This window comes from Equus asinus, chromosome 13 (genome assembly GCF_041296235.1).
Source record: "Equus asinus isolate D_3611 breed Donkey chromosome 13, EquAss-T2T_v2, whole genome shotgun sequence".
Lineage (NCBI taxonomy): Eukaryota > Metazoa > Chordata > Mammalia > Perissodactyla > Equidae > Equus > Equus asinus.
The window spans coordinates 35512809-35537051 of NC_091802.1; the positions used below are offsets into that span (position 1 = coordinate 35512809).

At 41.7% G+C, this 24243-nt stretch overlaps 2 protein-coding genes across 23 annotated transcripts in view; one reads left to right on the forward strand and one right to left on the reverse strand.

Annotated features, from left to right (window-relative positions):
* The window catches only part of MBTD1 (mbt domain containing 1), a 66661-nt gene extending 53029 nt beyond the window's left edge, over positions 1–13632 (forward strand). For 15 of the 22 annotated variants that reach the window (XM_014833583.3, XM_070482996.1, XM_070482991.1 and 12 more), the window contains 5 exons: positions 1862–2009; positions 2890–2972; positions 3372–3606; positions 4094–4171; positions 12830–13625. In XM_014833583.3, coding sequence (XP_014689069.1) covers positions 1862–2009; positions 2890–2972; positions 3372–3606; positions 4094–4171; positions 12830–12948 — 663 coding nt within the window. In that variant the 3' untranslated portion in view covers positions 12949–13625. Of the gene's footprint in view, positions 1–1861; positions 2010–2889; positions 2973–3371; positions 3731–4093; positions 4172–12829 lie in introns of all 22 variants that reach the window. The other 7 variants (XM_070482995.1, XM_014833590.3, XM_070482985.1 and 4 more) reach the window with 3 other exon arrangements.
* A 4716-nt stretch (positions 13633–18348) lies between these two features.
* LOC106826470 (nucleoside diphosphate kinase B) lies at positions 18349–22062 on the reverse strand. The gene is made up of 5 exons (XM_044745212.2): positions 21389–22062; positions 20908–21037; positions 19577–19678; positions 19376–19488; positions 18349–18603 (listed from the first exon to the last, which is right to left on the reverse strand). Exons 2-5 carry the CDS (start codon positions 21031–21033, stop codon positions 18486–18488), a joined length of 459 nt encoding a protein of 152 aa, XP_044601147.1. The 5' UTR covers positions 21034–21037; positions 21389–22062; the 3' UTR covers positions 18349–18485.
* Between the last annotated feature and the right edge of the window lie 2181 nt (positions 22063–24243).

Sequence of the window (24243 nt, forward strand, 5' to 3'; positions counted from 1 at the left end):
ATGGTGGGCCCTAGCCCTATTCTGTATCACAGCCTTTCAGTTCCAGGTCCAACCCATGGCTTGACAACAGTCTCTGTGTCTGTTCATTCTAATTACTGAGAGAGAATCTAAATAGCTGACCCTAGTCTTTAGCTTGGTCCCCTGAAGGTTAGCTACCTTGGTCCAGTCAGTTCTTTTTAGAAAGGGAGAAAGGACTGCCACGTGAGTGGGTGCAGTCCTTTCCAGAGGTCTTAGGCAAAGCTGTTAAGCTTGAAGAGAAAGTTACTGTACATATCCAATAGAGTAGAAATAAGTAGGAGAAAGGAACTTGCGGGCAGATACTGAAAGATAATGTGGAACAGGTAGTGCAGGTTTTGAATGCTTGGTCAGGCCCTCTGAGCTTTCTTGGTTAAACAAGGTAAGTTGGTAAAGGTTTCTGGCATGAACAGAGGTCCTACCCAGGGAAGGTTAAACTGTGTAAGAGAGAGATGTCCATAGAGGAAGGCCAAAAGGAATGGTATCAAACAAGATAGTGGGGACAGAGTTAATGGCAAGGACCAAGGGACTGGATGTTTAGGAGAAGTTGTAGGACCTGGTGATTCATTACCTTTGAAGGAATAAGAGAAGCAGTTGTTGGTTTGACGCCCTGTACTATAATATGTTCAGCCTGCAGGTAGAATGCAGGCTCGGGACACTGGAAGGGAGACAAACTCCTGATAAAACTTGAAAAATTGTTGGCATAGGATTGATTATTGAAGCCCTGGATGGATGACATCACCAGACAGAAAGAAAAGGCCAAAATCAGAAACTTAAGGTTTGGCAGTGAAAGGGCAGCCACCAAAAGAAATGTGTAAGCAATGATCAGAGAGGTGAGCAGATTGATCACTAGGCTGTAATGTAATGAGAATCAGGAGAAGATGTTTCCAGAAGTTAAGAATAGTCAACAGATACCGGATACTGCAGGGAAGCTGGAGTTTGAAGAGGGGAAATGTTGGGAAAAAGACACCAGATGTGACAAACTGGGAGATCATTGGCAAATTTAGCAGTTCAATGGTAAGGACAGAAATCCGACTGCAAGGAGTTACATAGTATACAACTTGAATTGCGTCTCCGGGTGAGCTGTATGTAGGAGTTCATTGTACTGTTCTTGTACCTTTCCTGTAAGTGTGAACTGTTTCAAATAGAATACTTTTAAGTATTGTTGATATAATAGAAATTGGGAGACATTGGAGTACAAGAGATGGTGTTTTTGAAGCAAGGTACCAGTGGTAATAGGACGACAGAGAAGTTTGTCGTGGGTGTGGGGGAGGCACAGGAAAAGGACTACTTTTTACAGCAATCTAAGGTGTGAAGGAAGGAATGTGAGGACCCTAACATAGCTTCTGTCGTGGAGGAGCATGGTTATCTCTATAATGAGACAGGTAAAGTTGAAGCTTGAAGAAGGTGGAAAAGGTTTGGGAAAAATACTCTATGTGATAAATGAGAAGGAAAGAAGTGAAGTTACTACTGAGCAGGATTTAGAGCCTCGCCAAGGCTAGATAGTGAAATTATAAAAGAGCAGAGCGCTCAGCCCAATTTCCTGAAGCCACAGCAGCAGGCAGCCGGCAGCCTTAGCCGTGGGCACAGGCACTCGTTCCTAGACCTCTGCAGTGGCTTCTCTGTAACCCTGCTTTTGTTTCTTGTACACACTAGAATTTACTAATTTAATAGATTTTTCGTTTTAATTTCCATTATTTAAAATAATTCGATAAAGAAGCATTTTTCACTTTTAAGAGACCTTTATGTAATAGATTTTCCTTTCTTTTAGAACGTCAACTTAAAGGATCATTTTTATAATAGCGATGTCTAATTTCAAATACTTGGAATTCTCTTAATTTAAAAGGTGCTGGCTGATGGATTCCTGATGATTGGGATCGATGGCTCAGAAGCAGCAGATGGATCTGACTGGTTCTGTTATCATGCAACCTCCCCTTCTATTTTCCCTGTTGGTTTCTGTGAAATTAACATGATTGAACTTACTCCACCCAGAGGTACTTCATCCTAATGTATATATATACTGGGTTTTCATCCTTGTTTTCTTTTTACATGGTATCTGTTTACAACATTTAACAAAGCCCTAGATTTCTTGTTGGTGTGGATATATATGTGTCTATATGTATATATAAACATACCCATTTATGTGTATATAAACATATGTTCTAAAAACATAGAGCACTGTATTTCAGCTAGCCTTAATAAACTACATTTGTATAGAATTTTTCCTAAGCATCTGTGCATTTTATAATATGAATTGGTATTTTTAAGCTCTTTCGAAATGATGGCGTAGGCTTAATGAGCTGTTGCATACATAAACTTTTTGTAAAAACAGATATTTTAGCCTTTGAGGGGAAAGCAAGTTTACATCTTCAGATTACCATGTGGCTTTTTAAAAGAAGGCATACCCTTAAATAGCTCTCATGGCTTAACCTGTGACTTTCCTAATTTCAATATCTCAGCCTTGAGTTTTTCTCTTAAGAAAAGAAGGGGGAGAAGCTAAAAGGTCTATAAAAATAGTATTTGCCCAGCCAGTTTTCTTTCTTGCAAAGAAGAAAAATATCACTGCAAGATGTAAAATACTAGACTATTCTAAACCAGGGGTTGGAAAAAGAAAGTCTGTCATTCTTGTGGTAGACAGAGGAGAGGAGAGTCGCTTATGCATTAGGACTAGTTGGTACACCTGTGTCTGTCTAAAAATGGGAAATCCTTATAACATCGAGAAGTTATTGCACTCAACGGTACTAGAGCTTGAGTTAAAAGTTTATCACATAACCTAAAATCTGAGATTTCGTCTGTACTCACTTTTTTTAACCTACATTTTAATTTTATGCTAATTTTAAGTGAACTGCTACTTAAACCAGTTGTGTGTTCCAGGTTATACAAAACTTCCTTTTAAATGGTTTGACTACCTCAGGGAAACTGGCTCCATTGCAGCACCAGTAAAACTATTTAATAAGGTAAATTTAAATTATATCATAATAATCATGTGGAATTTTTTTTGATGCCTCACAAAGGCAAATTGTTGATCAAAATGTCTTTGTCTTATATTAGAAATTCTTAATGGACATTAATATAAGCAAATATATAGTAATAAAGCAATGTAAGTATTTACCTAGGAATTGAAGCTTGTTTTCACACTTTGTTTCCTTTTTAATCTGAGTAAAATAGAAATGAATACATTTCCTAACTAGTTTTTAAGTGCTTCACCTTATATGTTTCAGTTATTAAAGAATTATTTGGTATTTTTTGGTTTGTTACATAATTTAGTTACATTGCTTATTTTTTTCTTTCTTAGTGATAGTGGAGATATGCATTCTTCTTTTCACCGTTGCTAATGTTTTGCTTCTCCATGTCAGGATGTTCCAAATCACGGATTTCGTGTAGGAATGAAACTAGAAGCAGTAGATCTCATGGAGCCACGATTAATATGTGTAGCCACAGTAACTCGAATTATTCACCGTCTCTTGAGGATACATTTTGATGGATGGGAAGAAGAGTATGATCAGTGGGTAGACTGTGAGTCCCCTGACCTCTATCCTGTAGGGTGGTGTCAATTAACTGGATATCAACTACAGCCTCCAGCATCACAGTGTAAGTTGGTATACAGAAAAGGTGTCCTTTTGTAAAAATCAGCAATTCTCCAGAGGACTGTCTCACATAAATCATCTTGTGAGCTCACAGGACAAGAATATACCTATGTCTGATTGGTTGCCAGGTAAGATCTTAAGACTCAACAACAATATCACAGAATGAGACCCTGTGTACCATGGCAGTGTGAACTCAATAGTCAGTTACATAATGACTATAGAAACACAACAGTAAGAGCACTCACCAAATTAGACTTATTTTAATGAGCTTAAAATTAAAGGCTAAAAATGTATTGGTATATAAGTACTTATGAATCAATAGTGCATTCTGTCTGGTACTGAGGTGTATGGTTTTGCAGGAGCAAGTACCCTTGTTTTCACAGTATCATGTACTTCTGTAAGCATAGTGGTCTTGGTAAAAATAGCTCATCTAAGTTGTGTCTAGAGTTGTAAGCAGTTATCTGGTACCAATTTTCCCTTTTATTTTTCAGCATCAAGAGAAAGCCAGTCAGGTTCATCAAAACAGAAGAAAAAGGCTAAGTCCCAGCAGTACAAAGGACATAAGAAAAGTGGGTCACCACGTGGTGTTTAATACATTTCCTAAGTTGCTAACCGATTGGGGTCACGGTATTCTCGCACAGAAAATGATATCCCTTGTGAGAGCTGATGACTGTGCGTTAGGTATTATGCTTAAAGGTGCAGTATGCCATAAAAGGCAAACCTTTTCAGTAATGAGAAATGCTTATATTCTGATTGACAGGAAAAATGATCACCATAATATTTAACACATACGGTAAAGAACAGTCTATAAATGATTCTCAAGGTAATATGTAAAGGAATATGTAAATTCTTTTTTTAAAACCTTTTTTATTAAACAAATTTAAAAAGCAGATGCTTGATGCTTACAGTAGACTCAGAGCCTAATAACCCTATCCTTCTTATATATAAAAACTCTCTAGAATGTTACTTCTAAGAAATTCAAGTTGATGGCTAACAAAGTCAGGCTCAGAAAACTTTTCTAAATATGCTTTCTATATTATATTTTACCTTACAATGAATGATTATTGGCATTAATAGCTAAAATAACATTAAATATATTGACAGCTCTATTTGATTCTTTAAAATCTTTTTTCCTTACCATCAAAAGCCACAGTTTTTTCTCTTAGGAAACTTAGGGAATATTTCCTTCTGAGATAAGATTATTTTTATATAAAGATTTTTTCAAAGTAAACAGTGCATTTGAGAACTAAAACAGATTTTTCCGGCTGATTTGCCATATGTTCAAATAAGTGCTAATCTCTCATTAACAACCAAGAGATGGAAGCAGCACACAGAATTAAATATCCCCTTGCCTTTCTGAATATAGTTATCTGTTGATCATTTTCTCACTGGGGAACTGAAAACCTCTCCCAGCCCCTGTGCTGGTGCTTTAGTTTCCTCCGAGTGGGAAACCCAAGTCAGCCTCACAACAGTGATACCCTTCGGGCCGGTCTCGCACCCCCTTTCATGTTATGGGCCTAAGCCTCTTATAGGCTCAGAATGATTTTTCCTACTAGCTGCTTGCCAGGTTTGATAGTCACCTAAAAGAACTGTGGAGAGCATTGCCAGACCAGGCAGATCAAAGCGAGTTCCCATTTATCTGGAAATGATTAGGAGAATTCACATGGGAACTTTGTCACTGACTAATCTTAGCAGACATGATGACTAAGCTTTCTGTAAGGTTGACTAGCATAGGCTGCTTTAGCCTGTCTTCTCACTTTCTGTTGGACAAGACTTTGAGATTTCAGGGTTTTCTTTCCAAGATAGTGAATTATGAATGTATTTTATTAGTGGCTATATGATGTATACATTTTGGAACTAATTTCTGAGTATTGAATATTCACATGCTTCCCTCAGTGTGACTCTTGCAGGGTTTGTTTCTGGCTTATGGGGTCTAATGATTCTAAATTAATGTGCTAGGGACAAGGGAAGAAATATGAAATTAATGAAGTGATAATATCAGTACCCTTAGTTTTTAGTGATGTTTAACATTACCAGATTTCTGGATTACCTGGAAAAATGAATTTAGCTATAAATGTAATGTGTTCTTTAATAGTACCATTGTAATAGCTCTTAATATAATGACATCATCTCTTTAAATTGTCCTTTGGACATAGAAAGGAAGAGAACTATGGACCCACAGTCCCTTATTAAAAACCACTGGGGCCAGATGTGTTCAGAATTAGAATTTTTCAGATTTCAGAAAAGAAGTACAATCCGTGTAGCATATATTATGGAACACCCCTTGAAGACTCTGGAGCATTTTCTGAAGCGAACTATATATAAATATTTACATTAAATGGGTCAAATAAAGATTATAAATAGTATCACCAAGTGAGGTCTGGTTTTGCTGAAGTTTCCCAAAAGTCTTTGAATTTTGGAATTGAGAATAAGGAATTATAGTGGTTGAAGAAGAAGCAGTCTTCATTGTAGGGGTACTGTCTACTCCGTTTATTTTTTTATATATTACTCAGCTGATGGTTTATTAGGTAGACATTTTTCCCACAAAACTTACCCAAATATGAAAGAATTTGGGGTCCAGAAACCTAAGTCATTGCCTCCAGATTTATATCAATGGCAGATAGGCCACCAAACCTTTATCTGTTTTTAAGTTTGCCTACAGGGGATTACATGCTGGCCCTGTTGTTTCATCTTATAGCTCTTTGGTCTTTTTGTGCCGAAAGTCATCCGTCAGTGTGTTCTTTGGTATACTCCTTTCTTACAGACGTAGACGGTTGATTGGCTTCATTGTTTTAGCTTGTTTTCCGCTGAGCTGTGTTCATGCTGTAAAGGCATAGTGAGTGCTTTTGAAAAGTAAGAGGAACGTTCTGCCAAGAGGATGATATAGACTGTTGTGTGCATGTGATCTGTCCAATTTCGAAAGCCTTTTTTCTCAAGGATTAGTCATTTTAGAGCAGAAATTTCTAGAACAGGAAAGCCAGCACTAATTTCCGTACCATCTTCAGGGGCTATTTGAGTGAGTACTAGAGAAGTCGAGATTCTCCTTGCATTTTTACTTCTCAGTGTATAGTACATTAGAAAAAGTCTCAGTGATTGCTACACATGATTTTGGTCTCGCAGTTGAGAGTTGAATATGTACTCACTAGTAGCTTGGTTTCCAGATTGTTTTACATAGGAATACTGTCTGACTTAGATTTATCTTTTAGTCCTGTTTTTGCAAAGCATAATTTCTGATTGCTCTTGCCTGGGTCATTTGTCTACTCTGGAAGAAAAGAGATGTAATTTATAGTCCAAGGATATGTAAGTATCCTTCAGCTTTCAACCTGATTCATGCAGTATGCTTGGTGGTTCATATTTGCAAAGTTTGGAGTATTCTTTTTCTTGGTGCTGAAAGCATTGTATTTCTTCAGAGGCTTCTGTTTGCTTATGAACTATAACAAGAGGGTGTTTCAAAAGACGTTAGATTAAGAACTTGCAGGCAACAAGCTTTAAATTTTAAAAATGCTTTTCAGAATAAGAATTATAAGTGCTTTCTAAAGGAGTGGATTATAAAACCAAAGTTAGGGGAGCACATTTCCTATCAGTACCTGTCACCCAGGTAATACATTTATTAAACTGATTTCTCCCTGAAGGCCAGTGTTTGGCTTTATATGGGCAATGAAATGCTACCTACAAGTAGGGTTTTAAAACCCTCTCTCTCTTCCATTGGATTTTCAACCTTCCTGAAGCTAAAATTTTCTTGAAGGAAATTAGCCAGCTATTCTATTCTCCGCACTAAATGCTCTCTGTAGTTCATTTTGCTTTGTTTTGTTTTAAATTTATTTGAGAGTCAGGACCTAGGATTACCAGACTCGGGGACTAGAAATAATCTTCCCCATCATCCACTCCTACACACACACTCAAACACACAGTCACTCACCCCTGTCTTTCAGAAATACAAACCTTGCATAGTTGGTTCTCTTCTCAGAGTATCCTATGCAACACAACCTCTCCTACTTTAGATAATGCACTTTTCTTACCACGCATGTAAGTAAAAGCTTACTTTAGTTTGACTTGATATTTAGAGAGGAAGATGCCAATTGGGAAGAAGCCTGTCAGTTTGTCAAGCCTGCCCATGACAGGTGGGGTGCGGAGGAGCTTCTCTGGTGACGAAGAGTTGACTCCTCCTCCATATCGAACCCTTCCAGCACAGACAGCCCCGGAGGCCTTCCCACCTCCCAGCACTAGCCGAGAGTTCAGTCCCAGCCTCAAAACAGGTAATTAGTCCCATCAGCACCTCAGGTACCACAGAGGGTGAAGGTCTGGACAGGGTGGTGGGAGACAAAGCATGGTCTGTCATGACAGACGCTGACTCATTAAATTTTCTTTTTCTTTCAACTAAAAAATTCATTTTCACTAGTCCTTGGTAATCACTTCACTAGGATGAATCATGAGGGAAGGATTTTATATTGTTAGAAACCAATTGTGAGCTTCAAAATATGGTAAAGCTATAATTTCAGTTGATAGAGTTGTGAAACAACTTGTATTATTTCATGGTTTCATTAAAATAGTTGAACATTTTTCATTGCAGAATTCTTTGTAACTTGACTGGGGGAGAAACGCGCCATTAGGGATCAACTTGATTAATCAGATCCAAAGATGAAGCTTTGTTCATAGCATTCCAGAGTGTCTCATTCATTAGAAAGGATGTGTTTTGTGTTCCAGTGTAATTTTGGTTCTGGTAGTAACATTTACCACAATCTTAGTTGAGTAATATCAACTTGAATAATAGGAGTTGGAAATAAAATACCTGTATAATTCTGTTGTTGAATTTGAATGAAATTTCCATAATTTCATATTTATGTGTGTACAGTGATTAATTAGGTTAATGACATTTAATTTGAGTTTGATTGGTTAGGCCAAGCTAGTAGATTGTAAGGAAGACTGCAAATGGTTTTGCCCTTTGTAATTGTTAAGAAGAAACATATTATTATAGGACGTCAGAAAGTTTCACTTGCGCATGATGAACTATAGACGTGAGTGCAGATCGGATAGCTTCAAAGTCAAAGGTGTACCTTCCTTAACATATATTTTGCCGTATCCTAACTATTGCTTTTAAACTAAATTGTTTTTATCTAAGCAGCATTCTTTAAAATGTCTTCTGTTTGTTGAAAACCCTGATGGGACTTAGTGCCTACCTAGCTCTGTTTCTTCTCATTTGACTGTTTGCTAATATTTTTGCACCTGAAGTTATCATCGGCCCTTTTTGGTTTTTTGGGGTTTTGTGCCATTTTTGGATGTGTTCTTTAACTTTGCCTCCCTAACAGTGTATTGGTCATCTTGACCCTTCCCAGTCGCTTTCTCTGAAGATCACTCTGATATCCTTATATCCAGAGGAAATCACAGTACTTCTTTTGTGTAAAAGATTAGGACTGCAAATCCAAGTTTCTCTGCTCTTTAATGGAAAAACCTTCAAATCTATCTAAAGAGCATATCGGTTTCTTTTCTGGTTTGTCTCTTTTTTTCCCTTTTGTACTTGTTATTTATGAAATAGTCTGTGTCTTCTTGAACCTAAGTAATTAATTATGGCTATTGTGAGCTCTGAATCTATTTGAATTTTTATCAGATTTTAGATGTATTTTGTTTAAGCATTAGACTGATTTTGAAGGCATGTCCTGTTTTGTGAGAGGTTACTGATTGATGTAAAACAGAACTTGACTTCGAGGATGGAAACCACAGGCCGCCTAAGTGACTTCCTTCTCCCACCAGTATCTGGAGAGTTGTCTGAGCTGGGGGCACTGTTGTGAGACTTGGTGTGGTTTTACTCTGGTGAGACTCTGTAGGGACCACGTTGCTGTCTTAACTATCTGAAAGGTACAGTTTGATTAGCTATTGAGAGAGTTTCTTATTGATGGGCTTCTAGCTAGGAACCTGATTTCCGTTAGTTTATCTCCTGAAATGTTAGTGATTCGAGTCAGCAAAGTGACTTCCTTAAGTGGAGCCAAGAAAATACATTTGCGTAGAAAGTGACATTCAGGCACAGGATCAATTTTATTTCATCCATCATTCATTGAGAGTAAGGCCTGGTAAGGAGAGATGACTAGTGTGACGATATCATCTAGGTTTTATTTTAGGTTCCATGAAAACAGTGAAACTTTGCATTAAAACATTACGCATCTGAGTGAATGTTTCACCTTTTCTTGAGTTACTTTTTTTAATCACATTGTTTCCTTATTTTAACACAAGTAGAAGCATAATCCAGAAATTGGTTGTTAACAGTAAATGCGAACGGCTTCAGGATGTGCTGTAGAATCTCAGCTTACCTTTCAAAAACGGAAAACAGGCATCCGTTTGAATGGAACATGTTTGGTCTTGAAGTAATTCTTTTCTCATTCGTTTAGCCATCTGGTCATCATATAACAAGATGTTGTTTTAATCAACCTTTTATTGTGGGTACTGCACCTTTAATGAAACTTGGGGTTTTTTTCTTTTCCATGGGTTTATTTTCATGGTATTGTTCAAATGTCCTTAACTATTAATGCATGTTGGTTGGATTTGAAGGATAACCATTCTATACTAGATGTCGTTCCCCATAAAAGCATTTTCATTATACTCAGTGATTATTACAGGAAAGGAAGAACCGCACGGTCTTGTTGGCTTTACCTTTCAACCACCCGATTGGTTTGTTTTCTATTATTATAGGCGTAGTGTATTCGCCTTTCTGTCTTTGGGCTATTAAAGTTTTTTACCACCATTTACCAAAACAAGTACCAAGGTAAAATAAAATGAATTGGCATCTCTCAAAAGATTATTCTGTAAATTACGAAATAAGATGTCAAAGACCATTATTTTTGAAACTAATCTTTTATAACTAAAATCAAGACATGAAGAATTTCTCTGTGATTGCACTATTTGACTTTAAAGCTGTACCCATTTTAATATTGTTGCACTTGGAGACACTGTCGAGTTACTGCTTCAATGAAAACTTAATTGGTTTACCACTCATCTAAATACTTTGAGTCCTAATTCTCCTTGTAAATTGACATTTTTTTCTGTATGAGCAGTTCCCAATTTACATTCCACATATAATCATCCCTTGATATCCATGGGGGCTTGGTTCCAGGACCCCTCTTGGATACTAAAATTCAAGGATGCTCAAATCCCATAGTCAGCCCTTCTTATCTGCAGATGTGGAACCCGCGGATATGGAGGGCCAACTGTGTGCATCCTCTCACTAATTATAATGAAAAGATCCATCATGGAAGAAAAAACTCTTACCTTTTATTTGGAGCCAGTGTCTTCAGGAAGCAAGAGGGTTACCTCAGTGAGCGACACAACCAGCAAGAGTGTGAGTCACACCTTGTATGCACGTCCATACCTACCTGTGGCCAGCACTGGCGGAAGGAGGCCTCAGGCTGCCCAGATAAAACATGTAGCAGCCAGTCCATTCCCACTGGTCACAGCCCTTCAAGAATGCTAGTCTCATGTGGCCAAGTCTCCCTACTTTTCAGTTTTTTATCTGAAATCTCTTGTTTCAAAATATCCCATCAAATTTTAAAAGAACCATAGGGCACAGGTGAGGGGGGAAGCAGAGTTTGTGACCTCTGCTTTAGCAGACCTGTGTGGGCTGAAAAGTTGGAGAAGAACGTCAGCACTTCTCACCGTGGGATTAGATTCCAGTGAGTGTGTTAGCATTCCAGATCACCCGTTCTTTACATTATTTGAAACTTCACCAACTCAATTTTGGTTAAACAGTAACCAAACACATCTCTGAGAGGTTGGTAGTTAGTAAGCCCAGTTTTAAACACCTAGCTGAGATCATTTTCCTTAGAAGAGTAGCGATGAATTTTTTGGAGGAGCTCTGTAGGAGGTGGAGGGTAGGCTTCAGGGAAAGGATTTAGGGCCCTCTGAAGTTCCTGGGTAGTTGTGTTGAGGGGCAATAACAAGAGGGGGTTTGTAAAAAGAGACAGAAAATCTCAGAATTAAACTAGGCCTAAAATTTTTGTCTAAGACCAGTGTTGAGCCTAGCAAAGAAAAAATTCTTCTTTCTCTTCATCTTTGCCCAGGTGTTAGAAAGGGCCCTCTGGTCACTAGGAATTCTGGCTTCTGTGACTTTAGTGGCTACACAGAAACCAAAACCCGACTGAAAATATTGGAAACTGAAAAACAGTTGTGTGTAGAAATAAAGACATTTGGGAACGTGACCTATTCATACATTGAGGACTGCTCATACTGTTGGTTTGTTTTCATTAAAAAGAAGTCATCAGGGCCAGCCCCAGTGGCCTAGTGGTTAAGTTCAGTGCACTCCACTTTGGTTCCTGGGCCCAAACCTACACCACTCATCAGAGGCCATACTGAGGTGGCAACCCACGTAAAAATAGAGGAAGATTGGCACAGATGTTAGCTCAGGGCGAATCTTCCTCAAGCAAAAAAGAGGAAGATTGGCAACAGATGTCAGCCCAAGGTGAATCTTCCTCAGCAAAATAAAAAATAAAAAGAAGTCATCAGATAAGAACTCAGGCAGTACCTCTGTTATGTGATCCCATTGGTAATATTAGCCATTTTGCACCAATGATTTCATGTTGATGATGTCAATAAATTTTTATTTTGCCTAAAGTGATTACTGAAGTTTTCCATGATTTTACTTTTAATATAGGTATTTATCTAATCTCAGGTTTGTTATTTTTATAACTATATTAATTTATATAAGTAATATTCATATTATAGATAACCTTTTATACTGTTTATAATATTTTAATATTATTTAATATCAGATTTATACCTTTTTCCTGCAGGGAGTCTTTTTAATAAAGGTACTCCTTGGAGATGATAATAGCATTATATTAAAGTCATATTTATGGCATTGTTACTTATTAAATATTATAATGCAGAACCATGCAAGAAATATGTCATTGTTTGTATAGACATTGATATAAAAGTGAATACTTGATCATAAGAACAATTCGAATTAGTCAGATTAGTGAGCACTGTTGCCTTGAGCATTTCATTGAAGATGTTCATCGTGCAGTGTCCAGGATGCAGTATTATTCCTTTTTGGGTCTTTCTTTGACTGCTGATATACTTTGAAAATTAAAATTAATTAAATGCTCATACTTCAGGGGGGTAATTTTAAGAGTTATTAAAGAAAAGAAGTCGTCTTATTAACTGTGAGGCTGGACGAATGTGAAGATTAAGAGCAATGTGAATATGCCAGCGAGGCTTATCAACTCTTTCTCTCTTCCACGCAGTGACCACATTGCAGCTGAAGGAGGAGTTGATAGACGGAGAGGATTATAATTTCCTGCAAGGAGCCTCTGATCAGGAAAGCAATGGCTCTGCCAACTTCTACATCAAGCAAGAGCCATGAGATGGCTCAGAACCTGCGGGCGGGAGGGGACGCCTTTTACACAGGACTGATTTCTAATCGATCCAGCTGTGCAGCGCGGCTACTCCACTGGGACATTTTGCTAAACATAGAAAATTTCAGTTCCAGATTTTTCAGGTGGGTGGGGAAACTATTTTAGTCGTGGGGGGAAATTTTTCAATTTATAAAGATGGACAATTTTTGTGTTGTATTTGAAGCTTTTGAAAGAATTTTGTAATATTTTCCAAGTTTGGATTTATGTGCATTGTTAACAAGAACTGAAATTCTAACTTTTTTGGTAAGATTAAAGTTTAGGTAGCAGGATTGAAGAAAATGATTTAAGAAGGATATAGTTGTAAATGCAAATGAACTGTCATTACAAATGAACCTTCTTGGTACCTGTTGGGAGATTTTGGGATTTTCAAAGTTAGGCCAGTCACATCTCCAGCTTCCTTTGCTGCAGAAATATGCAATGAACCCTCCTGCAGGGTTCTTCACCACAGAGGTCACGAAGGGGTAGTCAGTTCTGCTTGTTCGCCTTTCTTGCAGCCCATTTTAAATGTTTGTACAGAAATGTTTTTCATTCTGTGAAAATGTATTTGGAGTTCTATATGAAACTGGAAGAACTCTGGATACTTTTATGTGTTCTCTTTTAATTAAAAAAATGATTAAAATTATCCTAACACTAAAGTGTTAAACTGGAATGGTTGACAAGATACACAGGATCTCAGTCTACATAGTGAGGGGTTGGGGAAAAATGCAATATTGTCCTAAGTTTATTTTATTTTCCTTACCAAAAAATACCCCACAAACGGGATTCTGATCAGTTCTCTGCCATTTCCCTCAGACTGTGAGATAATACTTGATAGAACCACACCCCGAAACAGATGTTCTGTATTACCACAAGAATCAAATGAACAGTTGTTTAAAGGCAAAATGAGTTTCAATTTCAAAATCATTCCAGCTTTGCTTTTAACTATCCTGGATTTGTTAGAAAACTAATTTGAAAGAGAATTTAATTTTCTTAAAATTCCATATATATATATATATATATATATATATATAGTATGAATTGTCTTTGATTGTATTCAGAATTAATTTTAACAGTAATAACCAATTTGGACCATTTTGAACATTCCCTATTTTGAAATTCACATGGCTTCCTTTAAAAACAAAGATAGAAGGATAAATTGGTGAAAGGTTTGTTCTCTGCATTTTCTAACTTTCTGAGTTGTGACTGAATGAGAGCTCTAGCGTTTACCAGTGAGGTTCATAAACTAAACTCTCAGGAATTAATTGCATCTGTTCTCGAAGTGCTTCTGGGTCTTAGCCTGGCCTCTTCAGAGTGGTAATATTGACCATCTCCTCTGGAATATAGGGAGGGCTAATTAGAAATTAATCAAAATGATTAACCTCTACAGTCCTTCAGCCTATGGAATGCTTTAAAAAATGTTCATGGAAAGCCCCAGGAGACCATTTTAGGTAAGATTTTTGTTTGAATTTTAAAATGCATAGAACGTTAAAAACCAGCAATTTATTTTCTAAAATATTGCTCTACTTTTGGGAATAATAGCATTGGTAATACGCACAGGTTTACCTCATTCTATGCAAGAGGGGTTAATAACATAAGGTTTTGTAGTTGCTACTGGAAGTAAAATTTGTTACTTTATAGTGTAAGAATGTATGGAATCGCATGTCAACATTTCCTAATACTGACTCTTTAGGGGCATAAATGCAGATTATATCAACGCCAAGTTGATTCTCATGTGTCAAATATATGTGAACTCAGCTGTTAAATTACTGGATATTTATCTTAAACAATATTACTGAGAGGGACCTACTGTAAATGTGACATCCTCACACTTCCCAAATCTTTAACTTGTAAGAATCTTCCCATAAACTTCAAGCCTAGAAGACTTCCAAAGCAAAGGTTACAACAATCTTTATTCTCAGGCTCATTGAACTAAACCCAGGACTCTGATTTCATGACATGGGCACAAGAAGCCAGATGTATGGCGTGCCTACCAATGCTTTGGGCCTAAAAGCTCTCTGGGGAACTGAATAAACCAGGAGGGATTTGACTTGGAGCCTGGTAATTAGTTCTGTGAAATGCTCATTTGTAGCCAGGTTTTATAAGCTTCCAGTTCTGTAGCAAAACCAGGCTCTGAGAGTTTCCAGATTTCCCATCTGTTCATAGAGTGTTTCCTGTCTCGATCCCATGACCACCAGTTAAAGGTTGGTAAGGACTTCCTCCAGTCTAAACACAATCTGAAGCCCTCTTCATTGTTCAGACTCCAGCTCCTCCTGCTGCTGAACAGAACAGAAGTTACTGCAGAGGAGATGCACGTCTTAGCCATAACTCCAATTGTACAACTCAATAGCCCCTGCTCTTCTCCGCTTCTAAGTGTACTGCTGACCTTGGGTTTGTTTTGATTTTTTTCCCATTAGGATTATTTGGAGACTTTTCGTAGTTTAAACTCTTTAACCTTTTCCTTGCTGTGTATGAGGAAAGCTAAAGCTGTTATCAACAACTTCTTCTACGGATACTAACACGGGTTTTCAGTGTTTGTTTGTTTTTATTATTATTAATTTTGCGTGATGTGAATACCCTCTCCCATCAATATTTGTATTATGGTGCTATATATTTGGTAATGATCCTTTACTATTGGGAAGGGATTTTAAAAATACTGTGATTAAACTGGGTTTCTTCCTTTGATTTTCATATTTTAAATAAAGCCACAATCATTTGTACAAAAGAAAAGCATCTGTCCCTGGGCAAATCTTTTGAGGACAGAGGTCAAAGTAAACTGCATAAGGTTTTTACATCATTTCTGTATGTATTTGATATATAGATCAATATCTGTACAAATTTAATCTTTTATTTTCTTGGTAACTTGTGATCATTGAGAAAGTATTTGAAACTTTCTCATGAAGTGTATATAATGGCGTGAAAAATTCCTTCAGAGAACTTTATGTTCCTTTCATTTTTACCAAATGGCAAATTTTCAGCATGGATGTGAAAAGCATTAAAATTATAACTTTGTGTACAAGATGAAAATAATTCACTAAATTTGCCCTTTTTTACACAAAATAAAATGTTAAAGTTAAGTTGTATTTGAGCAATTCTTTAATATGCTTTGGTCTTTGAGGGGTTTCCTCTTTTATTCAAAATACTGAGTGCCTTTGATGAGCAATCAAAGGCCCCTGCGAAGGTCAGATCAGTTCCTTCCTCGAAGAGCATGTAATCAGACAAAGGAGAGCAAGCATGTGAGCGAGGAAGAATTTACTAGCTGACAAGGGAGAAAGAGACTTTGGGTGGGTAGATGGACATGGTTGCATCTGAGGTAGGATTTCATGGACAGAGAGGGGAAAGGCACAACCCACAGCAGGGACAGAGGTGAGTGTGGACCACGTGTGGGGAAATTAAGTCCCTTTAGCTAGAACATGGTGTTTCAGGATTGGCACACTTGCTTGGGACTTTTTTTTTTTTTTTAGCTCTGTTAACCTTAGCAGCAAAGTCCGTAGGATGTAAATAAATTATCCTAGCTAGCTCTTCCTGTTTAAGAGGGAATGCAAAGACACCCTTCTTTACCAACAGCTGATTCTTTGGAAACTTACTCAACTTTTACTGTAAAAGCAGTTTGTAGAGAATTTTACAGATATAAGATAGTAATGAGATAGATCGGGTTTCTTCAAGGGTTAATTTCATCACACTTTGGAAAAATGTAATGCATTCCAAGAGAAACAAAAATAAAACCTAATTTCTGCCCTTTAAGAGGAAGATTGGCACAGATATTTGCTCAGTGACAATCTTCCTCACAAAAACAAAAACAAAAAACCTCCTTCCTTTTTACAAACTGAGAATTCCCAGCCTTACAAGCAGGCCAAAATAGGACTTGCCTATCAACAACAAACAGTTATGTCAGAAGTAATGCATTTTAAATATTGCATTTTCTATGTGTTCAAAGTCTTACTGAAAGCATAAAAGGTTCTGAATGAGTGAGTTGTGCACTTCCACACACCTCACTGGTGGAAAGGATTAGGTCCAAGACCCGACCTTCCTCCAGAGGGAGTAGTTTCACTCTCACCATCGTCTGCCCTTTCACGTTCATGTCTCCCCGAGGAAGTGATAACACTCGCATCCTTCTCAGCTCTCACGGCTCCAAATTTGACTTCTCTTAACCCTCCAAACTCAGGATTTTCTCATGTCATTTGGAAAACTGTATAAAGGCAGTAAAGCATCGTGGCTAAGAGCATAGAGTCACGCGAACTGCTTGCATTGGAACGTGACTCCTTCCCTTGTTAGCTCTGTAACCTGGCTGTGTGTAACCTGTTGTGAAATGGGAGTACTAATACCAACCTCCTAAGAGTTGTGAAGATTACGTGAATTCGTGAGGGTAATGTTCTTAGAACAGCCCTGGCACAGAGCGAGCCCATACTTAACTGCTGCTGCTAATCCAGTGTGCACAGGATCACCCCGGGGCACATTAAAATGCAAATCCCCAGGCCTGCTCCACAACCTGTCATTCTGATAATCAAACTTACTTCTACTTAATGTAGTGAAAGCATGTAGCATAAACCTGAGATTAAATGTGAAACTGAAAAACTTAGAAAATGTTAAATTTCTTGTCAATTGCTGACTTGAAACTAAATTCCTGACACATTTTTCTACCAGGCTGTCAGTCTGTTTATGTAATCTCCGATTTTTAAGTAATCTCCGATTTTTAAGCCAGACTCTGGGTGATAGTGACAGATTATTCATATTGATAGGTGCTCTTTGGCATCATTTTACAACTGCCAACCCAGCAAAATTAACCGTAAAAGGAGGCAATATGAATTCTGTAACCACGCACTGCCTCTAGCCCAGGAAACAGGTGGGAGCACACTCTCATCCCAGGGAAGAGAGTAGGAAGCGGGGGCAGGGTTGTGGGGAGTGCCTGTACCAGCTGTGGACCAGGGTTAAGTGTTTTATATCCGTTAGCTCATTGAACCCTGCCTTGCAGTGGTATTACCCTCATTTTACAGATGTCTGCAGGCTTGTTTCCTCATACGTAACTTGCCCAACAAAAATGTAAATCTAGACCCCTTCACTAATCTGTTTCACTCCGTCAAGTTTCAAAACTCTTTGTACAGAAACGCACATTTCTACATCAGCTAAAGCAGTTGGGATATTTATGATGTTCATTATTTTTAGTTTCCTTTGATGCACAACCAACGCCACACTTGTCCTCTTCAGCCTCACTGCTTCCCCTCCTAGAGTCTGGAAGTAGACTCAGGCGCTGAGAAGGATCAGATCGTTCTTCCATAGTAAGTAGGATTAATTAGTTCTGGATAATGCTACGATAGCCAGGGAACCAAGTCACTTCTTCCAGCTTAGTAGCAAGTAAGCACAGGAGGCTGCACCCAGTTTCCAAAGGCTTTATTGGTAAATACGCTTTAGAAAAGAAAGATGAATCCTATTGCTTCCAAGTGAGTGGAATGAAGAGCTGTGTCCAGGGACACATCAAGTGGTGCCATAGGGCACTGATGCCCTCCCCATCTCATTCATAGATCCAGTCAAAAGCACAAGACTTGTAGTCAACCAATTCTTCAGGCTTAAACCAGAGGCTGATTTCTTTCTCAGCACTTTTTACTGAATCACTGCCATGAATGATGTTCCTAAGAAAGAGAACAATTACTAGTTACATTTTAAAGTGCAAAAGTCTGTTTAATGGATAAAACAAAGGACAGCCACTGCAGACCTTTTGAGCCAAAATGCCACTTGAAGCAGAAGACTACCCCCAGGGTATTTCCTCTTAAAAGCAGGTATAAAACTCTGCAGTACTTGCTCAAAAGTATTCCTTGGTTGACCTTTATTATGCTTCCAAGTTTTCAAAATAGTGCTTGTACCCCAAGATTTGTGCCACAAAACATTCCTTCTCAAATTTGAAAAAAATACAGGAACAGCCAGACCAAACCCAGAACTAGATGAGATCTATCCATTATCAAGGGCCATTTCTGCTGCATTTTCTTAGAATAATTTGCAAAGCCCAACCAAGACATGCTTATTGACAATGCCTTTATTCCATTTGAATCTCAAAGCTCTGTAAAGTTCTTGTACAGGTGAAGGAACCAGAGGGTTAAGTGACACACTCGTGGACGTAGCGCCACCAAGGGCAGAGCTGAGGCTAGAACTCCTATTTTCCCCACATTCTGCGCTTGCTGTTGTGTCACAGAACCTACCACATGCAGCTCCCTTGTGCAACGCGTTAGTTAAAATTTGCAACAGCCTAGGGAAGTAACTATTTAAGAAAGCTTTCATCCAATGATAATTACCACCTAATTTAAAAGTTCAAATTTTTTCTAAAATTGGGATATGCCAAAAATGTCTGTTTTAATACCCCATTTGAGTGGCTTTGAGGAAGAGTCATCGGCACCGCTCAGGACTTACCTGCCAACTTGAATGCAGAAGTCCCCGCGAATGGTGCCTGGCTTGGAATCTGCTGGATTGGTCTCTCCGAGCATCACTCGCCCTGTCTTCACCACATTCAGCCCCTCCCAGACCTTGACAGTAGGAAAAGGAATTGCATGGGATCTGCCATTCAGGACCGGCAGGAACAAACACTTATCCCTACCTTCAACAAGCACTTACCATGGCCACGATGGGGCCAGAGTGCATGTACTTCACCAGCCCGGGGAAGAATGGGCGGTCTTTCAGGTCAACGTAGTGCTGCTTCAGGAGGTCCTCAGAGGCCTGGCATCGAAGAGGAGGTGCCAGTTAGGAAGTAAACTGGAAAGGCTGGGATATGCCTCCATCCCAACCTCAGAACCCCCATTACCAGGGTAGGTCCTCCGAAAGCCCTGTTCCGTATTTTAGCCCACATCCCTAAGGTGCATATAAAACAAAATGCCATCCAAACCACGAAACTGACGGTATTTTAGCAGAAAGATTGTTCTAATCATGAAGAACCCCTGAGAATGTCAGTGACTTATGGAGGTCATAATCCTGAAACGTAGGTGGTTTGAAGATCTAGATTTAGGGGGGCCGGCCGGTGGCGCAGCAGTTAAGTGTGCCCGTTCTGCTTTCGCATCCTGGGGTCCGCAATTCGGATCCCTGGTGCGGACACGGCACCGCTCATCAAGCCATGCTGTGGCAGGCGTCCCACATATAAAGTAGAGGCAGATGGGCATGCATGTTAGCTCATGGCCAGTCTTCCTCAGCAAAAAGAGGATTGGCAGATGCTAGCTCAGGGCTGACCTTCCTCAAAAGAAAAATCTAGATTTATGGAGTTAAGTGTTGGCTGCAATTGAAGGAAATAAATATGCCAGACAGAGGTCATATCAAACTCCTCTGGCCCATGCACAATGCCCTTTTAAACACTTCAGATGTTAACCCAGAACGTTCTCCTCTTCACTGACGAGATTGATTAAAATTTCCGTCCGTACTTACTTACTTATCCCTGGGGGTCCAAATCTGTGCCCCAAATTTAATGTGGAAAATACAGTAACTGCCCTCCGCCAGAGAGTCGGCAGAGGAAGGGTCACCCCACCGAAATCCTCAGTCATCTCAGAGCTGCAAGCTCACGCACAAAGGACTCCAGGCCTCCATTCGGCACAAGGAGCCCCGCATGGGGCAGGGGAAGGGGGCCGGGGAGCAGGCTCTCCTCACTCCCTGCTGCCCCGCTGCGACGCCGGGGCAGGCGGCAGCCCACGGGCCGCAGCCACGGGAAGGAAGCCAGCCCCGAGCAGGAGTCACGTTACCTCCGCTTAACCTTCCCAAGGGCGTCTGTCCCCCGGGCCTCGGGAGAGGGTCACTGGGCCAGAGGGCTCAGGGGAGAGGGCAAAGGCCAAAGGGATTCTCGCGGGGGCGACATCAGCAAAGTGGGACCCCGACTCGGAAAAGAGACGCGACGAGCCCCTGCCGGGAAGGAAAAACACCCGCGACCCTGCTACTGAGGGGGCCGGGGAGAGAGGGCGCGTCACCTGGAGTAACTTCATTGCCACGAGGCGGAATCCCTTCTGCTCGAAGCGCTTGATGATCTCGCCCACCAGGCTGCGCTGCACACCATCCGGCTTGATGGCGATGAAGGTGCGCTCCACGTTGGCCATGGTCCTGCGGGCGGGAAGTCGAGTCAGGGGCCGCAGCAACCCGGGCTGTGCGGGGTCCGGGACCCCCGGCCGCGAGACCACGTGGGCCCCTCCCCACCCCCCGCGGCCGCGCCCGCCCCGCCTCCCCCTCCGCCCGCCGCAGGGACACGTGGCTTCCCGAGCGCCTCCGCCCTGCCGGCCTGGGGCCGCCGCCCCTCGGCAGTCCCCGGACGCCCGCAGGGGGACGCGACAGGGCTCCCGGGCCAGCGCAGAGCTCAGGGACCTCGGGGGGCGGGGGGCGGCTGCGGGCGGGGAATCCGCCGACGCGGCGCGGGGTGAGGGCCCCGGGGGGGAGAGGGCAGGGTCCCACCCCTACCGAGAGCTGGCGGGGCGGTGCAAGCGCGCTGCAGAGCTGAAGCCGGAGCCGGAGCAGGAGCCGGGAGCCGGGCGACCACCGGAGGCGAGGCCGCGGCGGAGGAGGGGCGCGCGGCGGCCACACCCCGGAGGGCCTGCCGCCCAACCCGCGGGGCCGACGCGGCCGGAGCACGCTGTCCACGCCCCGGCTTTGCACTGAGCGGGCGCGGCTCCGGGGGCAGGAAGTGATTTCTGCTCCTCCTCGCCTGTCTCCTACCGGTCTCGCCAGTAAGACTGCGCACGTCCGAACCCACCTCCTCCCTTCAGTGCCACCCGCCGCACGCGCGCGCGCACGAAAACCTGCTCTTGCTCTTGAGTTCTTCTCCCCGGTCAGTACGACCTGCTTTCCCCAGCCACCCGAGCACCCAGAGTTAAGCTTTCTTCTTCCTGCGCCCAGAAGTCCTGATCCTTCCACCGAGGAAATCGTTTTCCTTTTCCCTCCCCTCTGCCCGAGTCCTGGTTCAACCTCCCTCATTCAAACTGGTAGCCTCCGCAGGAGCCTCCACCTCCCCTCTGCCTGCACGGAGCCCCCTCCCACCCCTGTCGGACCCCCGTCCCGCTTTGAGGACTCCCCGCTCCCTGGAGGAGGGCATTCCGGCGTTGCGATGCCTGAGCGAGCTGCCCCAAGCTGTCCGCAGTGCGCCTGCTCCCTCCCTGCCGGCCTCCCCACCCAGCAGGGCTGTGGTCAGGTCAGATTATCCAGTTCGGTCTGAGACACACCCTTGACGAGATTCTAGATCCTCTCAGACAAATCAGGCCTGTCATCCGTTTGCAGACAATTCCCACCTCCACTCCCACGGTTTGGTGGTGTCCAGCTTCCCCAGGGCAGTCAGCGAGCCCCTCCCTCAGCACTTACTGACCCCTGCCCATCAGTGCTTATCTCGGGGAGGGTCAGAGCCCCTGTGTCTGTCTCTCTTCAGGACGGTGAGCCGGCCGCGGGAACCACGTGTCATCAGCCTCCTGGTCCTGACAACCCAGGCCTCTGTTACACCTCGTTGGCTTTGCAGACTTCTAGTTGCTGAGCATTAAACCACAGCACGTTGGCAGTCCTCGTTCTGGAGCAGGAACACCCGGTGTTGCCTTTGGCCTCAGTCTGAAGCACACTCTTATTTGGGCTTCATTTTCAGTTACCAAGCGTCGAGTGTGGAAAGGAATCTGGGGATTTCACTGGACATTTCTGTGGAGAGCTGTTTGCCTCCTGGCAGTGCCGTCAGTTCCAGCCCTGGGCCCTGCACCTCTCCTTTCCTTCCGGAAAGACTGTCATTGGGGAAGGTATAGCCCGCCCTGCCTCCTGACACACGTATTCATTCCCCAGAAGTCCTGGTACTCTCACCCGCCAAAGCAAACCACCTCTGTGTGAGACAGAAACTCATCGAGCCCTTCACTGCTGAAAACAAGGGAGCCCCCAATGGAGGGAATCCTTTCACCATGTAGTCATCACATCGCACACATTACATAGCTTACAGTTTTGTCAATTAGACCTCAATAAAGCTGGGGAAAAAGACAATAACCCCATCCCAACTGACCTCCTCTGCCTCCTCCTGAGAAATCACTTCCCCTCAGTTGCCTCTACCAAACCCAGGTGAACAGGGAAAGTACCAAGAAAGAAAACCTGCTAGTTTGTGGCAAAAATCAGTAGTTGTCCCACTATCTATCCCCACTTTCTTCCTTCTCATATTAGAACTCCTGAGTTTTATCTGGGTACAAAGTTACCCAAATAAAGATAACATTTTCCAGTTGTGGTGGTTTCTTTTTTTTTTTTTTTTTTTTTGGCTGAGGAAGACTAGCCCTGAGCTAACATCTCTGCCAGTCTTCCTCTCTTTTGTATGTGGGTGCCCACCACAGTGTGGCTGACAAGTCTTGTAGGTCCATGCCCAGGATGGAAGGCATAAACCCAGGCCACCAAAGCAGAGTGCATGGACTTAACCACTACACCCCGAGGCTGGTCCCTGTTGTTTTTCTTGTCACCAGATACAGCCACAGGACTAAGTTCTGGCTGGTGAGATGCAAGGGGAAGTGAAGGTGGTAAATTCAGAGTTGTGCCCTTAAAAGTAAGGGACACTCTTTCCACTTGCCTCCTCAACTTGCTGGAGGGCATAGGGGTGGTAACGGGTTTTGCAGTGGGTAGAGGGAACTGAGTCCCTGGACAACCCCAAGGATGAGCCCTACTATCACCACCCCTACTTACCAGCTTGGACTTTTTTTTTTTCAGTTTTATTGGGATATAATTGACAAAATTTGTATGTGTTTAAGGTGTACAACTTGATGTGTTGATATACATATACATTGTGAAATGACCACCACAATCAAGCTAATTAACATATCCATCACTTAACAGTTACCATTTTCTTTCCTGTGTGCGTGTGTGTGCACATGGTGAGAACACCTAAGATCTACCCCCTCAGCAAATTTCAAGTATACAGTACAGGATTGTTAACTGTAATCACGGTGCTGTACCGAAGATCTTTAGCTTGGACTTTCAAATAAAAGACAAGTGGATTTCCATCTTGTACACATGACATTTGAAGCAACCAAATCAAGATCCTAACAAATCAAAGCTACTTACAAGATTTCTGTATCTTCTTTTGAGGTCATCCCAGGGACCCAGGCCCACTCTCGGCATAGCTCTTCTGTTTTGGAGTAGTTACAACTGAGTCCCTGAGAGCTTCTCAAGAGCAGGAAGGATATCTTTTATTTCTAGTGAATTCTCTGCATCCAGTACAGTCTTGGCCACCTAGCAGCTCCTCGACAGATGCCTGGTGACTGGCTGTGCCAAGAGTGGACGGGATGCAGGGGGCAAGAGAGGAACAGGCAAAG

Bases quoted from the DNA above. Each gene is read 5' to 3' on its own strand.
- LOC106826470 (XM_044745212.2), bottom strand. From the start codon at position 21,033: ATGGCCAACGTGGAGCGCACCTTCATCGCCATCAAGCCGGATGGTGTG. The intron at 19,679-20,907 runs GTGACGCGCCCT...CTTCGATGCCAG, and splicing joins TGGCAATGAAGTTACTCCAG to GCCTCTGAGGACCTCCTGAA. The intron at 19,489-19,576 runs GTAAGTGCTTGT...CCTACTGTCAAG, and splicing joins CTGGCCCCATCGTGGCCATG to GTCTGGGAGGGGCTGAATGT.